Below are 15,699 nucleotides of genomic sequence, written 5' to 3'. Positions count from 1 at the left end.
AGCAGATGTTGCTAGAACAGGGACAAAAGCTTCTGGAGCTCAGAGCACACTGTCAGCCCCAAATCCTGTACTAAAATGTGCTGCATGCCCTTTGGATTTTTCAGGGGAAATAGGAACACAGGACAAAAGCTCCCTGTAAGGATCCAGCATTTTGGCACCTTGGCAGAAGGCTAAAGCCGGCAGCTCTCGCCTCTGGGGCCTTCTGCCTCCAGCAAGAGCTGGCAAAAACTGCGCCAGGAGCAGAAGCCCAGCTCCAGCCTCCCAGGCTTTCCTCCAGCACTGGCAGAGCAGCTACACGCTCCTCCTCTCTGCTTTCTGGGTCCTGCTCTGTGCCCAGCTCAGTTTTATTCTTTCTCTCGGTGCCCACCAGCTTGTTCAGTGCCGTCCGTGTGCCAAACCCCTCCGGCTTCTGGAGTCTCTTTTGTTAGGCAGAACAAAACCCAACGCTCCTGAAAATGCAGTGCGGGGAGAAGCAACTTCCACAGCATCAGGAGGCAAGGTGCGAGCGGAGCGGCGACGGCAGCAGCTTTGCATCAGGCCCCGGTGTGAAACGTGCACGCTGGAGCACATGTCAACAAACGACGTGCTAAAATAACAAACCACGATCGTGAGATTATCCTTTTAATGGTCTCCATGGATACCTGTCCCCTGCCAGTGCGGCTGTGGTGGCCCAAAGTGACGATCCGTGGAGTAAGAGGCCCCAGCCTCCGTGAACACGCGCGCAGGCACGTTGCTGGGCTCGGCCTCACATTTCGGAGACGCTGGAGAGGCTTTGGAGACAGTGCAGTGCCTGGCACATAACAGCAACCAGAGCAGCCCGACAATGTCAAAGCTGCAAATCTGTGTGATGAGATTTCACCCTGGGGCACGGACACATGCTGCACATCTCGGTCTGGGAAGAGCTGCAGCACCTGGACCTCAGGCGGGGTTAGGGCTCAGGTCTCCAGCCCTTTACGCACGAGGGATTCACCCGCATTTAATGAGCCCTGCCACGCAGGGCCCTGCGGTTTAAAGACGAGAATGGGGTTTCCACCAACAGGGAACGGCACGGGAATGCCCACGATGAGGGGCTGCAGGGTCAGCACGCTGCTGAAAGGCAGCCACAACTAGAAGCAGGGAAGTGGAAGAAATTCGACAGTGGAAAAAACACGGACTATTCAACCGTAATCTTCTTGCTAAGCCTTGCAGTTAGTTACACTCCCCTAGAGGGTTTATTTCTCTCCCTCTCCTGTTGTGTTTAATCCTCTAATGTAACTGCAAGCATTTGCAATATCCTCATATGTATACAGCCCCCCTCTAAAGCCTATTAAGCCACCGGTTTCAGCGATCTCTTGTAACGGGAAATGCCACAGGAGACTTTGGGAACCATAAGTGTTTTGATCTGTATTAACTTCGCTGTTTTTAGGCTCTGATTGGTCCTGGCTTCATTTTGAAAGGCAGTAACGAAGGGCTGAATTTCCTGTTTCAATCGTGCCCCTCTTCTCGGTCTCCCCATCACGTCTTCTCTCCCAGCCCCTTCAGTCATTAGAAAACAGAGGGCGTCAAAGCGGATGGCGCTAAACCCGCGGGGCTGGGATTGGTCTCTGGTACCAGGTAACTGTTCGCTATGGCTGCTGATTAGGCCCTGCGGTGTGAGGATTTTCCTTCCTTGTTCATTATTTAATTAGTTACACAGCCACGAAGCCCGTAAATGCAGATAGTGTTCCTGCATGCGTGCGCCTCCCTTGCAAGGTCCTTCGCTGAAGGCTCTCGGGGGAAGCAGCCACCTGGGGAGGCGACAGGGCCCCTGGACCCGGTGAAGAGCAGGACACGGGGGGTGGGAGCGTCTGAGGCGTTTGGGCACCGGAGGCAGGTCTCCGCCATGACCTCCCGGGCCCGTGCCGCTGTGGTTGTCGCACGGAGCAGGCGGCCGGCAGCGGATGTCTGTGTGCCCCACGCTGTGCCGCGGGCGTGAGAAGCGCTCTGTAGCCAAATAACACAGGCTCAGGTGAGGATCTCGGTGAAGCAGCACTTTTATTCGCGATCGCAATGGCGGGCGTCCCACAAGCCGGAGCGCGCCTACTAGTTCCATGAGAGTTTATATACTTGTGGTTTTTTTTTCCTCAGTGACCGGGACTGTCCCGTTTCCCCATTGACTGGGTAATCCAGGTTCACAATCTATCCGCTGCTTCACAGACAATACGTGGCTTTCAGTTGCCGGCCTGTTAGAAGCCAAATTTGACTTTTTTTACTCTTTGAGGCGGTGACGTTTCGTACACCATGATTTCCGCCTAATTGCTCTAAGGGTTCCGGTGGTCTGCATTTTACGAGGTCTCTGCTAAGCTTTCTTATCGCTGCAGGCACATCGCAGCACCGCGTTCCTTCCCTCTAACCGATGTAACTGTGCGAAAACGACATTTTTGGTCCCACAGCGGGCAGGGAGCGCCCCTGTAAGAAGGCTCAGCGCCGGGGGTGAGGTGACTGCCGCGGGCAGCGCGGAGCTGGGGGTCACTGAGGCCCCGCACACGGGGACGGGGGCGCCGGGGGCAGCGGCGGGGCCCCGGGGGCGCGGGGTTAGGCCCGAGCCTGCCCCCCCCCCCGTTGCCTAGCAACGCACGTGCCCTACGGCAGCCGGCCCCGCCCTTCTGGAGGGGGCGTGTCCCGGAGGAGCCACGCCCACCGCGCCATCGCCCCGCCCCTCCCAACACGCACGAGCACAGCCCCTTCCTGCCGTGCGGGCAGCGCCCCTCGCGCATGCGCGGCCTCTCGGGGGGCGGGGCGCCGCTCCCCTCCGCTCCCCCCCCCCCTCCCCGCGCCGCGAGGCGCCGCGCCCTCCTCCAAGATGGCGGCGGCGGCGGCGTGCGCGGCGGCGGCGTGCGCAGGCGCGGCTCGGCCTCTTCCTCGCTTCCTATTGGCCGGCGGGGGCCGGCGGCCGCTTCCGGTGGGCGGGGCGGGGCGGGCAGGGCCGGGCCGCCTCCCGGTGCGCGGCGGGACGCGCCTGGAGCAGCCCCGGGGACGCCGCCAGCCCCGCGCCCCGCGCAGCCCGGCCCCGCTCGGGCCGTCCCTCCGGCCGCCCTGCCTCGGCGCTGGGGGAGGCCGGGGGGGCCGCGGCCGCTGCATGGCCGCCGCCCGTGACATGAGCGCAGCGCGGCGCCCGGCCTAGAGCCGCCCCGCGGGAGCCGCCGGCAGCCATGGTGAGTGCGGGCCGGGCGGCGGGGCCCAGCGGCGCTGCGGGGCCGGGACGGGGCCGGGACGGGGCCTGCCCGCTCCGTGTGCGCCCGGGGGAGGTGGGCGGTCCCGGGGGGCCGCCGGTAGCCCCGGGGCCGCTGCGGGCTCGCCCTGCCCTCCGCCGCCGGACCCGTCCCGGTGCCCGTCCCGCTCCGCCGTCCGCCCAACCGAGCCCGCCGCGATCTGCACACCCCCCCCCCTTTTTTTCCCCCCTTTCTCCCCGCCCAGACCCCGGGCCAGGAGCGTTGGGTCCCCGGGAGCCCCCGCGGGGTGCCGGGGGGAGCCTGCCCGCGGGGGGGTGCGGCGGTGCTCAGCGCCCCCAGGGCCGTGTTAAGGAGCGGCTGTTTCTCGTATTATTTTACCTATTTTTTCTTATTATTTTTCCCCCCGTCCTGCCCAGAGGGAAACGTGAGCGTGGCGCCTGTTGGGCTGGCGGAGGGGAGCCTCAGGTGCCCGGTAAGCAGGGAGCTCTCTCCGGCCCCGCCGCACCGCAGAGTCCCGCCGGGCGAAGGCAGCAGGCACCGAGCTGGTTTTCAACCCCTTCTATTTTCAGCTCTCAGACGCTGCAGGCTCGGCCTTCTCGGCCCCTTTTTGTCAGGAAGTCGGTTTGTAGCTGTAAATTTGTCACCCGCCGCGCCGTCCAGCTCAGGACGGGCTCCTGGCTTGGCTGCCAGATGTCACTCACAGTTCTCAGGGCAGCTTTCGCTGAAGCTACAGCAAAGGGCCGCGCTCACCAGGTGGGCTCTTTACCTGTGAGGACCCCTGCTGCAGGAAGATGGGCAGCTACCAGGGCTGGATTTTGAGGGTTTGGTAGGCCCGTGCTGCGTGACAAGCTGTGGCTGTGCTTGTGGAGCAAGGTTACTGCGTTCTGTGCTTCAGGGGGCACACCGGTACCTGCAGCTGGCAAAAGGACTGATTAGTTCTTCCTTTTCCTTCCTGTAGCCGTATGCGTCTAGCCTGATGTATGCCGAATCCCCCCTTGTTTTCTTTTTTTTTTTTTCCTTGAACGTTAAATATTTGGTTCGGTCACAAGGCAAGTACTGGGTATGGAGGCGAGAAGCAGGCAGGGGGCTGTAGTGCAGAGCCGGCTGTTGTAACGCTTCATGTGACTACGGTGCGGGGTTTTCCTTCTGTTCCGATTGCCTCGGAGCTTGCAGATGGGCCTGTTCTGCTGCCGGCGTACCCTCCTTCCCGGAAACAGTGGGGAAAGCGTGAGGATGAGCTCCTGCGAGGCACACCGGGAGCACCTACAGCGTAATTAAACTGCACTGTCAAAATACAAGCTTGTGGGAGCAGGCTTCGTTAGTTGAAATAGGTTAAAACGGAAGGGTTTAAGTGGTAGGGGCAGTGGTGATTCAGGGCCTGGTCACCTGGGCAGGAGTGAGGAGAACAACCAGGGCGGTGTGAGGGGCATCAAGGGCGCGAGGGGGAACTGCAGCGGGCGCTGGAGCTCCCGGTGTAAACAGGTGCCGGTTCGGTGTGCTCCACTTCCACCGACGGCTCAGAAATGTTACGCCACCGCTAAGAAGCTATTTGGTCTCGCAGGAAGCTCGAAGCAGTCATTTGTTTTGTGAGGTATCAGTTCTTACAGAACAGCTCGGCTGGCGTCAGGCTTTGTGGTCGTGGTGCCGAAGCTGGTGCCGTGCCAGGCCGCTAATGCACGCTGCATCTCCGCTAAGTGGGTCTCGTGCAGCTTCCAGGCGGTGGCTTTGTGGGGAAAAGGTGTGCGTCAGCCTTGGCGACGTCGTGCTGTCTTTGTAGGGAAAGGGAACAGTGTAAAATTTGGGCATCTCAAAGGGATTTCTTTGGAGTGAGTTGAGTCCGTGGGCTCTAAACACAGAATAACCAGCTCCGAAAAGTATCGGTGTGCTTCCCAGGCGAGTTTTAGGTTTCCTCTAGGTGATACTAAAGAATATTCAAAATAAATGTTTGTGGAACTAGTCATCAACACGCTCATGTTTTGCATCCCAAGAAGCCATGCATTTGTTTCACCTCTGATTCTTTCGCCCTTTTTCTGCTCCCACTACCCAACGGGTTCAGCGGTGAGGCTCAGAGACCAGCGGTGATCACCAGAGCCCAGCAGCCACCCGGCCAGTGCCTTCTTGCCTCCCCTGGGGGGCTGTGGGGCGGGCACTTACCTCCTACAGAACGTGCTCTTTGTTTTGCTGGGACTTGTATTGTGCCAGCAGCTAGAAGAATATCTTAGGAATAGGGTTTCCTTCCCAGAAAGGCCGTTTTGCTAGCTGTGGGGCTTTAAAATGGCACGGGAAGCCACTGGTGCTCGCTACGAAGCCGGGCACTCTTCTTTCCTGTTGTCACTAGGCCTCACAAGTGCGTAGCGAAACGGGAAGCGTACACCACGAGTAGCAGCAGCGGACCCAAAACAGCCCGTGTCCCTGTTCTGCGGGAGGCAAATATAACTCGCAAAGATGGAAGGAGGCAGTGGGCGTGGGTAGCTCGGATCTTTCGAAGTTTTTCACAGCAGCATCCTAGCTTTTCTTTTATAGCCCCCATTACCAGCTTGCTTTTTTTTTTTTTTAGCAGTAAGCGCTGTCACTTTCTTACGCTTAAAGCTTCCTTTGAAGAACCCACGGTGGTTTAAGCCTCCCATATGCTAGGGAGTCAAGTACGCCTGGATTGCAGAATATCCAGGCAGGGTGCTGGCGAGCTGTAGGTTATTCTGGCGCTCGTGGTTACCAAGGAGCTTGCTGCTGAATTATCAAACCAGCCCACGCTTTCTGCGCGCAGCTGAGCTGGCGGCCCGGGGGCTGACTGAACCGGGCCCGTGTCGGTGGCCCTGCCGCCTGGAGCTGGAGCTTGGGCTGCTGCTGCCTGGCCGGGAAGCTGGCGAACCCCGGGGACGCCTTCCAGGAGGAGACGGAGGAGAACCCGGTAAGGCCGCGCAGCCCCAGCGCTGCGGCAGGCAGGAAGCGCTCGTGCTTGACGAGGTCGCCTCCGTGCCGCGGGGAGGCCTGCGAGATGGAGCGGGGCCTCGCCGCCTCCTCCAGCATCAGCGCCGGGCCGCTGGTGTGGCAGCCTGAGGTTCTGTCCGCCTCCTGGTATCCCCTCAAAGCGTGTAGCTGAAAAAGAAAAGTAAATCTTTTTGAAAAGCGTCCTGACTCACTGTGCTGTGCGGAGAAACGAGAGAATAGGAACTGGTAAGTCCTCGCCTCAGCTCTAACATCTGGCTTCCTTTTTTGGCCTGCAAGTCACGTCAATTTTTCTGCCCCTCCGGAGTATTATCCCCATTTTATTAAATCCTGACGCGAGAGCTCAGGCTTAATGCCTGCGAACCGTTTCACGTATTTACCGTCTCTGCAGCAAAGCCTCCGTGGCTGCAGGAGGTAGCACGGCGCGCCGTGGGGCCGGGTGGCACGGCCCTGTGCTGCAGCGCTGGCGTTCGGCGCTGCAGCCTGCCGGCGGTGCTCGGGCATCGTTGGCAAACCTGGGTTTAACTCGGCTCTGGCAGAGTTAAAAGAAAGAGGAGTCAGAACTGAGTTTGTAGCGGGAAGGCCGCTCTCGAGCGCGGCTGGTAAGGGGGCTTCCCCCCTGGTGAAGGCTTGGTCTCGGCAGGACGGTTACGTGTCACACCCTTCGGTATCCGCATGTGGTGCGTTACCTACGCCGCGTTTCGAAGACCCGGGTAGCTCTGTGGCCTCCAGTGAGGCTAAAAGGTATTTAGGCAACGTCGGTGAGCCTCAAGATCCACCAGGCTGTCTCGAAAAGCCTCCTGCTGGGTGACGTTCGCGGCAATCTGCTGCGAGAGGGGCGGTGGCTGCTGGGATTAGTTTAGTGCAAAGCGCTGGGACGTGGCGTGCGCTCGGTGCAGTTCCGTGCCGCAAAGAGCCTGCTCGGTGTGCAGGTACCTGAAGGCTCCCAGGAGGTTGTGCTCGGTCGGAGGAGTTTAACGCCCGTTGTTAGGCAGTGCCTTTTAGATCGGGAAGAAGGATCTGCTACTGTAGTGTGCAAAATAGAGAGGGGGGGAAAATAGGACAAGTAGCTTTTATATCTGATACCCGGCTAGTAGCACAGCGTGTCCTAAAATCCCTCTGAGCCATTGTCCTGTGTCAGTCAGCAGGTGTCCCCTGGTAGTACCTGTATTTGTATTTGGGTCGCTGCTGCCTTGGCCTTCTCCGCGTCCCAGGTGTTCCCGTGGCAGCCTTCTGCTTCTGCGAGAGAAACGAGGCCTTTGCCAGCTTTATTTTATCGAAGTGGAATATCATTTGTAGAGGTGAAGCATGCAGCATCTGCCTCCCGTCCTGTGAAGGTCTGCTCGTTCCAACCCAAGCACAAATATTAGTAGTTTGGTAAAGGAAAAATCAACGTTCTTCCATACAGATTATCTCGCACACGAGCACCTAAAGCTTAGGAGAGGTGTTTCTGCTGTGGAGCAAGGCTTTTTCCAGCCCTCCCCCTGATACACGCGCATTTCACAGCTTTCTTTAACAGTTTATGGTCCCTACTTAGAGACAGGAGAGAGAACTTTCACTGTACCTAAATGTTTCCGACTCTTTTAGCAACATTGCAAATTCTTTAATCCCACATCTTCCCTGATCCCTCTCCCGGGGGAATCATGCCCAGAATTATATTTCTTTTACAATTTTCCAACGCGCTGCATTCGTGCTCCAAATCATCTTTTATTTGTTTCAGCATCTCCAAGTTTCGTAGCTGGGTCTGCAAGCCTGTGTCTATTTTTAGCAGTTTGATTTAATATTTTATTACGGCTCTAATTGCGGCATGAATTTCTTTTGGAGAGGGATTGTCGTATTTCCTTTTTTTCCCCCTGTGTTTTGGGAAAAGGAGCCAGGATGCCAAAGTCAGCGCTGAAGGCAGGGGACATAGCCTTCTAGATGAGTGTGGTTTTTTTTTTCCTTATGGGAGATAATTTTGTCTGAAAATTCTGTGTAGTGCTTGGTTGCTACTGTCCTGCTTCGATGGGTCAAAAAGAGTGATTTCTTTTATGTTGGAGTAATTCTGGCCCTTTTCCTATGGGCTGAGGGCTGAAGTTCGCCTGTGTGGTTGGTTTTCAGCAGGTGGTAGCTGGCATCTGAGAACAGTGGTTGAAGTCAGGGTCTGGAAGGGCTCCTGTAAGGGCAGCTGCTGTGCAGCGCCAGACCTGTGCTGTTGTCCCCCTCCACGTACCGGTGCCCGGTATGGGGGGAAGGTTGAATTATCCACTGCTTCTTGGGTTTCTCTGTGCAAACATGAAGCCAGGAAAGAGGAAGACAATGCGATCCGTAGCCTGCGATCTCTACTGTGCAAGCGTTGGGCAGGTGCTCGGCAGCAAGGACAGCCGGGACACCTGGAGAAATAGTTTGCCCTCGATGGGGAAAAGGTGCAGAGGAAGAGGCTGCTTTGCAGCAGCTTGCTGCAGAGTTTCGGCTGCTGCTTTTTGCTTCCCGATGGTTCTCAAGGCGAGCCAGGTCATGCTGACCCGAGCCTGTGTGTCTCGGCCCCCCTGTCCTCGAGGGGCACAACCTTGAGAACTTCCCTGGAGGCTTTTTGCAGCGGATCCCCAGAGAGACATGAGGGTGAGGAGCAGGGTGCTGTTGTGAAATACCCCGAAGTGCAGAAGCATTACTGATAGCACCATCTTGTTTTTCTTTAAGTGGACGAGATGTTTTGTCTGAATGTGCTGTTCTTTGGAAACATTAAAACAACGTCTTGCAGAGTTATTCCCATGGTAAGGGTTATCCACATTAGTTTCATAAATGCTCTTAAATGCCCAACTCAAGTTTTAATGCTCTTGCCAGGAATTAAATTTGCAGTACTGCGGGTTTTTCTTTTCTTCAGTGGGGTCTTATAAAACATTGTGTCTTTGTGCACCGTAACCGCCTCCCTGGAAATCAGGTTTGGCTGTTGTAGTATTGGGCAAGGTATAATCCTTGTCCCAAGCTTTCTGTAACATAAACCTTGCTTTGATGTCCCTTTGTCTGTGTTGGGAGAGTTTTTCACCAAGGTAAGGGGATTTTTCAGCGCAGTCAAAATCTCAGCAGGGGTTGCCTTTATGTAGATTGAGCTGCCTCTGAATAGGAGTGCCATTTTAAGAAATACGCTGAATAATCGTTGTCTTCTTACATTCACTTTCTTCTTTGCTTGTTGTAGTACTTTCAATTTCCCTCTCTGCTGACGTGCATGCTTCCAGAGACTCCTGAAGTTAGGATTGCAAACAACTGCAGTTTGGAGTGTTTGCCCACTGTTACTGAGTTGTCTGCAGCTTGGGATGAATAAGGGTTTGCATTTGCAGTCCTGCCGGCAGTAAAGTATTTGAGAAGTGTTTTGGAAAATCTGTTAATGCTTCTTGGACAGCTTAGTGCTGATATGCAGGCGTGCCAGGTTTACTGCTCCTATCACATCTTAACTCTTCTCCAGTCTCCTCCTCCCTGGTCAAAGGAGCTACCACATTTGAGTGAGTCACGAGGAAGAAAGCTTTTTACCATTAAGTATCAAATACCCATCTGTAAGAGCATTAATAGCGCTCTTTGTAGGAAGACTCAGTTAGAACTTGACAATTGGTGCTTGTTTTAAGCTGACTTCAACTCAAAAGGCCGTGCTTCGTGGTATCTTTTGTAAGTTCATCTTCCGTGCTGCTGCTCAGCTGCTTGTCACGGCCCATTTGAGCGAGAAGGTGCGCGCAGTTTCCTTAACACTGCAGGTTTTGATTTCTTCCTGGCATGCTCTCCCGCCCCTATATACTTCTGTCCAAAATAATGTAGCCCTGGGGGCTGTTCCCCGCCTGCCTTGTTAAAACCCAGCTTACTTCAGATAAAATGCCAGGGGATCTCCAAACGAGCGCTGCCTCAAAACACGAAAGCCGGTGGCGTTTGGCTGGGCAGCCCTGTGGGGCTGTTTGCTCAGGCCTGGATTCCCCTCTGCGGAGAGGAGGGAAGTGACCTGCACCCCGTGGCCATCGCCTCGAGCGGTCCCACACGAGCGTGGCCGCACAAGGCCAGGCAGGGCCCTCCTGTGCTCTGTGGCATGGCGGGCTGGCACGGGGAGCCCTGCCGAGGGCGGGCCCTAATACTGCCATCGCGAGCCTGTGCCCTGCAGGTGTGAGGTGCTGGGCTTCACTGGGAGGGGGGGGGTTAAGTTGCTGGTGTACACTGGGAGACAACCGGGGAGAACCCGAGCACCGCGTGGTGCTCCAGCAGCCATAAAGCAGCGTGTGGCCGGCCTCGTGCAGCCTGGAAGGCGCGCGGCGACGCCGGGCCTCGTTCCTCTGGCGGCGCCCGAAGCAGAGGCGCTCCTCGGTGAGGGCTTAAGAAGCGGTGGGCAAACGGAGAGCTGTGCGAGCACGGTGTCCTCTGAGGGAAACGTAGCGGCCGTGCTGGATTGTTGGACTTCAGTCATGAGTCCAAAAAGTGCCTGCGTGTGCCGTCTGGGCCCTGGTGCTGTGGCAGTGTGCTGGAGAAAGTGGGTTGTAGTACTCTGCTTTGGATGCTTCTACACTTCTCATCTGTGTATTATTATTTTAACGACTACTAGGCTGGGGAAATAACGCGTTGCCAAGTCTTTTCCAGCAGCGAAACCACAGTAAATCAAGTGGCAAGTCATCGCCACGTGACCAGCCCGTCTTCCCCGGGCCTGCAGGTTCAGCCACTGCTGCTCGTGTCCTCAGCGAGAGCGGGGCTTGTGATGGATGATGCCACGGTTAAATCCGACTATGCTTTTGCCAGGTTGCTGTGATTATTTTATTCATCTGGTAGGTTTCTAAAAGAATTTGTAGGCGTTGAATTTTAATGCTTTATGGTTGCTGCGTTTCCATGTGTTATTGAGCACCTTTTGTGAAGAGCAGAGCGAATGCGAACTGCTTGTTGGAGGACGCGCTTCCCCGGGGTTGACTCTCGCCATTAAGAGTTCCCAGTTTAGAAGGGATCCGATTTGGACACTTGAGCCTGTTAATCAAAGTTCAGCCTTAAAACCTGAAGCCTGGTTAACTGAACCTGCCTGTACAAGATTTAAGAAATATGATCCCGTAGGTATTCTAAAAGGTGCCTGATTACTTGTGTACCAGGCAGTGTTTACAGGTAAGATGATCTCTTCATCCTGTTCGAGAAATCAGCTTATCACTGCTGCCTCTCCGTAGCCTGCTCTACGCAGCAGTGTTCAGCCTATGATCATTTTTAGTCCCCAGCTGATGTTTACAGTGATTCCTGAAGCGTAATCTGGCATTTCTCAACTGATGAGCTGCAGAGGCAGCTGTCGTGCAGGACATCAGCTCCATCACAGCGGAGGGACTGCGTGTAGTGTGGTGCGTTCGCTGCCTTGCTTCGCTCCTCTGTTGATTGCCTTTAGATAGAACAGTAATTCATGACATCTATGGTAGATCTTTGGCTTAAATTGTGCTATAAGAGAAATGAGTTTGCAAAATCAGCATCTCAGCAGTGAACTGCTAGACTGGCGGCTCCTGAAACGAGTGAGCCAGATGACCGGGTTGTATTCTGCAGCCGGAAAATCTCTCGAAATGGCACCAGGAGCCTGAACTGTTCTGAAAGCGCAGAGTGAAGCTAAGCCTAGTTTCTGTTCATTAAACCACAAAAACACGTCTGAAATGCAACAAGGAAATTGAGAGTAAAGACAGCACCGTTGATATCATCAGCAACGTACTGCAGGGGAGCACGTACGTGATGGGCTGTGCACTGTTTTCTGTTTGAAGACTTCAGGGTGAGCCTTGTAATGCTGTTACGGAGAGCCTTGGAATGTGTGTGAAAACCCAGACTTGTAAAGCTCTTAGCTGGAAATGATTAAAAACAGCAAGTATTGAAGTAACGCAGAGCTCTGCCTCTGCGTAGCATGCATTCAGCCTTTCTAGAAGATGTGTTGGGTATCATACAGCTTTTTTTAAGCACTCCATAATTCTGGTTTTTGTTGCTAAAAATAATACTGTGCTTCGCTTCTTTCATGAGCTTCACTGCGTGGAGCGGCTCGAAGCTGCTCTGAGGGATCGCTGCAGCAGTGACAATGTCTGCGCTTTGCTGACGGCAGCAGAAGGAAGGCTTTTGTGAACCACACCAGCAGGCTTGAAGTGACCCGCCATCTTCTGAGGCTGTAATTAGTAACTGTAGGTGTTCGTTGTCACATTAGGCTAGGGTTTGGACAGGGAGGGATTCCAAAAGACACCCCAATAATTAAGGTCAGCGTGTAAACAACTACGTTAGGGCACGTGCACATGTGTTCGAAGTGTATAATTACATTCCGCAGCTTCCACTGTGCTTAAAAATGATTTACAATGCTAAATAATATGTATAAAGGGAAGAAAAACCAACTATAGCGTTTGTGTGTGTGTATATTTATATATATATATATGTATATATAACCGTACTAGTAAGTAACTGCACCAAGTTGGAAGCAGAAGGTTCCCAGGTGGGAGAGGATGGGGCAGGCTCACTTAGAGGCAGCAACGACAGGGAATTAATGAATTTTGTTATACCAGCAGTTGCCGTTGTGGTGTGTCTGTGTGTTTTCTTTTAACCTTACCCACTGGCTTACTGGTGGCACGATGGAAATTCCTGCTGGGAACACTTCAAACCGGGGGTAGGGTTTTCATATATGCTCTCCTGCAGTTCCTCCTCTCCTGGACGAGCCGGTACCAGCACAAGAGGCAGACGTAGCTGATGCTCCTTTTAGCCACGCTGCCTAAGATGTGCTAAGATCCAAACCTCGATAAGCAGCAGGAGGCTGAGCTGTGGTGGGCTGTGTCTCGTACTGCTGGTGGTAGGAAGGGGGTATAAAAGCAGGTTCAAAACCATAGGAAGTGAGGGTTGTGCTGGTAGAAGATGTACGTTTTCTGTCTGCGTGGCGTTGGGAGGCTTTCTGGGCTGGCAGGTGTTAGGTAGTGTGGAAGTGCTTTGCTGGCATCCTTCAACATCGCAGGTATCAGAGGGAACAGGAGTGGGCTTCGGAATTCAAAACTTGAGGGGTGCAGCAGCGGCAAAGGGCAGCTCTGTGCTGGGAGAGCTCCCGTCCTCGGCGCAGAGCGGGGCTCACACCCGCTGCCTGCCCCTCCGCGAAGCTTCTTCGGTGCTCAGCCCGCGTGCGGCAAAATCCCCCCCTCAGCATCCGAGGAGGCCGGTCCTGCGCTGCCCGACGGACAGCTGGAGTCACCTTTGCAACGTTGCAGCTGCAATTAACATCTTAGCAAACAAACAAAACCCTTGTAGAGGGATTACCTTAATTTTGGTTTAGTGATATCCATTTCCAAATGCATTAAAAAAACAACAACCCTCTTTGCAGTTATCGTCTGCCTGCGATGCTGTATTTAGAGCATAATTTGTATGATCGATTCTCTGCTGAGCTTTTAATAGCAGCCATTAAAAGGTTAACAGCTTGGGTTTTTATGGCAAAGCATTAGAGAAGAGCTTTCCTCTACCAGAAATAATCATTTTCCTTTTTAAAAGCATTTATTTATGAAAGCAAAATGTGACAGTCGGGCACGGCCGCTGAAGCTGATGTTTTGGAGCTGTCTGAAGCATATGACTGTCCTGCTTCGTAGGTTCAGTCTTTAGAGAATGTAAAATGGAAGAAAAAAAAAAAAGGCAAATCTACTCTAAATGAAAGCTCTTCTGGAGAAAAAATTAAATAGCTTTCTAAGCACTTTCCTGTTTTCCAGAATGATCTTTTGTAAGAGGGGGAATGTCTTTGGTTTCACACAAACTAAAATGAGTGTTGTATCTTCTGTTAAAGTAAATGCACACTGTCTGAATTGCAATCCCAAACCAATTCCTCTGTCTGGCACCAGCTCGTGTTAATGCAGCCCCAAATATTTATGATCTGTATGCTGTCCTGTATGTTTTCTCCCGCTTACCCTGCGGAGTTGGACGAGTAACTCGCCCTGCCCGACCGCTCGAGGCACAGGCTGGGCCGAGCAGCAGCCCCGTTCTGGGCAGCGAGGTACGAGGGCTTCGCTCCTTTAGAGCCTTACGAGGTGCAGTGACCTGGAGTTTGAACAGCTGAAAAGCGTTGTAAGTAGGCAGCTGTTAATTTTTTTTCCCGTAAGAGAAATCAGTTAATGGCTCTTACATCTTCAAGCGTAATTTTGCAATAGCTCTGAAGTCAGCTGGTTTTGTTGCACCTTTTTCTTTTTTGGTGCTTTGCTGGACGGAGAATGTCTCTAAATGTGCAAGCACTTGATAGCGAACCTCGTAATTTCTGCCCAAAGAGGAAGCTGCGTTCTCAGCTGTGAATCTCTCATTTTTCTGGTGGTATGAGACGGCTGTTAAAGGTTGGAGCTGATAGATAAACGGGATGAGTAAGCAGCTACACACCTCTAGCTCGATAAGCTATTGAAACACCCTTAACAAATGTGGTGAGACCAAAACGGGGATGGGACAGACGCGGAGTGCCCGTGGCCTGGGTGTGTGAGCTCCCAGCCTGGTCTCGGTCAGACGGGGCAGTTCCTCTGAGGGTGGACGATTTCCAGGGTCAAAGTATGGATCATGGACATCTGTGGCCATCTAGCACGAGGTGCACTTGCTTTCTTTCATGTGTCACCACCTCGGTCGCCCAGCTGGGCTGTGGCTGATGGCACCGCTGAGGGTGGCAGCGGCGATGCTGCACGCAGCAGTCCGACCGTCCGCGCTGGTCGGAGCACCGAGGGAGTTGGAAGCAGGGGAGCGAGCGTGGATGGTGACTTGTGAAACCCGACCTTGGCTGCTTATAGTGAATTGAGAAGTTTTTCATGGTAAAAAAAAAAAAAAGGTCACAAGGCTGGCTCTGCAAACAGGAGTTAGAGAAGTGTGTGGGGTTTTTCTCAGATGGTTGACAGAGGAGAGCAAACGGCATTTAACTAGCCTGCAGACACCAGCAGGCCTTGGTGGGGAAAGGGGGGAATTAAATCTTAGGAACACAAGTAGGAAGTCTTTCTACTTTAATAGCTGAATATTTTGTAGTGCCTCACGCAGGTGATGCATGCAGCCAGCCTTTGCCCGGAAACACTTTAGCAAATTTTGCTAGTGATGGTCCAGACTTTGCAGCTTTCCTTGAAAACACTTAATTTTTAAAATTTTATATGACCCAAACGGCTGAATTTCAGACCAAACAGCAGCTGAGCTGAACGCTGATGGCTCTGATTGCAGGCGGGGTTTGATCTCACCCTGACTGTCCCATCTCGTGCAGTCGTCGACGTGTCTCTTTGCTGCTCAGCCCCAGGAGCCTTCGGCACTTCTCCCCCAGATCCTGGTGTGCCTTCCTGCTCCTTTGTCCTTCAATGCAGAGTAAACACCGCGTCCTAGGAGAAAGCAAACTGTTACTGCGTGAGTGATAACAGCGAGGCGCAGCCGGGTACGTTGCAGAGCGCAGCCCACAAGCAGGTCTCCTGCTGTGCTCTCGCTGGATGATCTGCTCCTGGGTGCCTGGTGGGGACGGGACCTTGCCTCTGCAGCTCTGCAGCAGCGTGTCCTCTTTCTCTGGACGACCTAGTTATCGCAGCCTTCGCTTTAAAAGGCAGATAACTGCCGCCTGCCCCGGGAATGGTTAACCTGAGGGGTGCCCGAA

General features: G+C 54.1%; 1 protein-coding gene across 4 annotated transcripts in view; it reads left to right on the top strand.

Annotated features, from left to right (window-relative positions):
• The first annotated feature begins 2,927 nt into the window (after nucleotides 1–2,927).
• XPO6 (exportin 6) overlaps nucleotides 2,928–15,699 on the top strand; it is a 55,029-nt gene continuing 42,257 nt past the window's right edge. For 2 of the 4 annotated variants that reach the window (XM_080556319.1, XM_080556318.1), the window contains exon 1: nucleotides 2,928–3,173. In XM_080556319.1, coding sequence (XP_080412445.1) covers nucleotides 3,171–3,173 — 3 coding nt within the window. In that variant the 5' untranslated portion in view covers nucleotides 2,928–3,170. The remainder of the gene's footprint in view (nucleotides 3,174–15,699) is intronic. The other 2 variants (XM_080556321.1, XM_080556320.1) reach the window with 1 other exon arrangement.

Source organism: Anser brachyrhynchus (assembly GCF_964034855.1).
Source record: "Anser brachyrhynchus genome assembly, chromosome: 15".
NCBI classification, from domain to species: domain Eukaryota; kingdom Metazoa; phylum Chordata; class Aves; order Anseriformes; family Anatidae; genus Anser; species Anser brachyrhynchus.
Note: the sequence above shows the minus strand (reverse complement) of the source record. Positions and strands in the feature narration are given on the sequence as shown.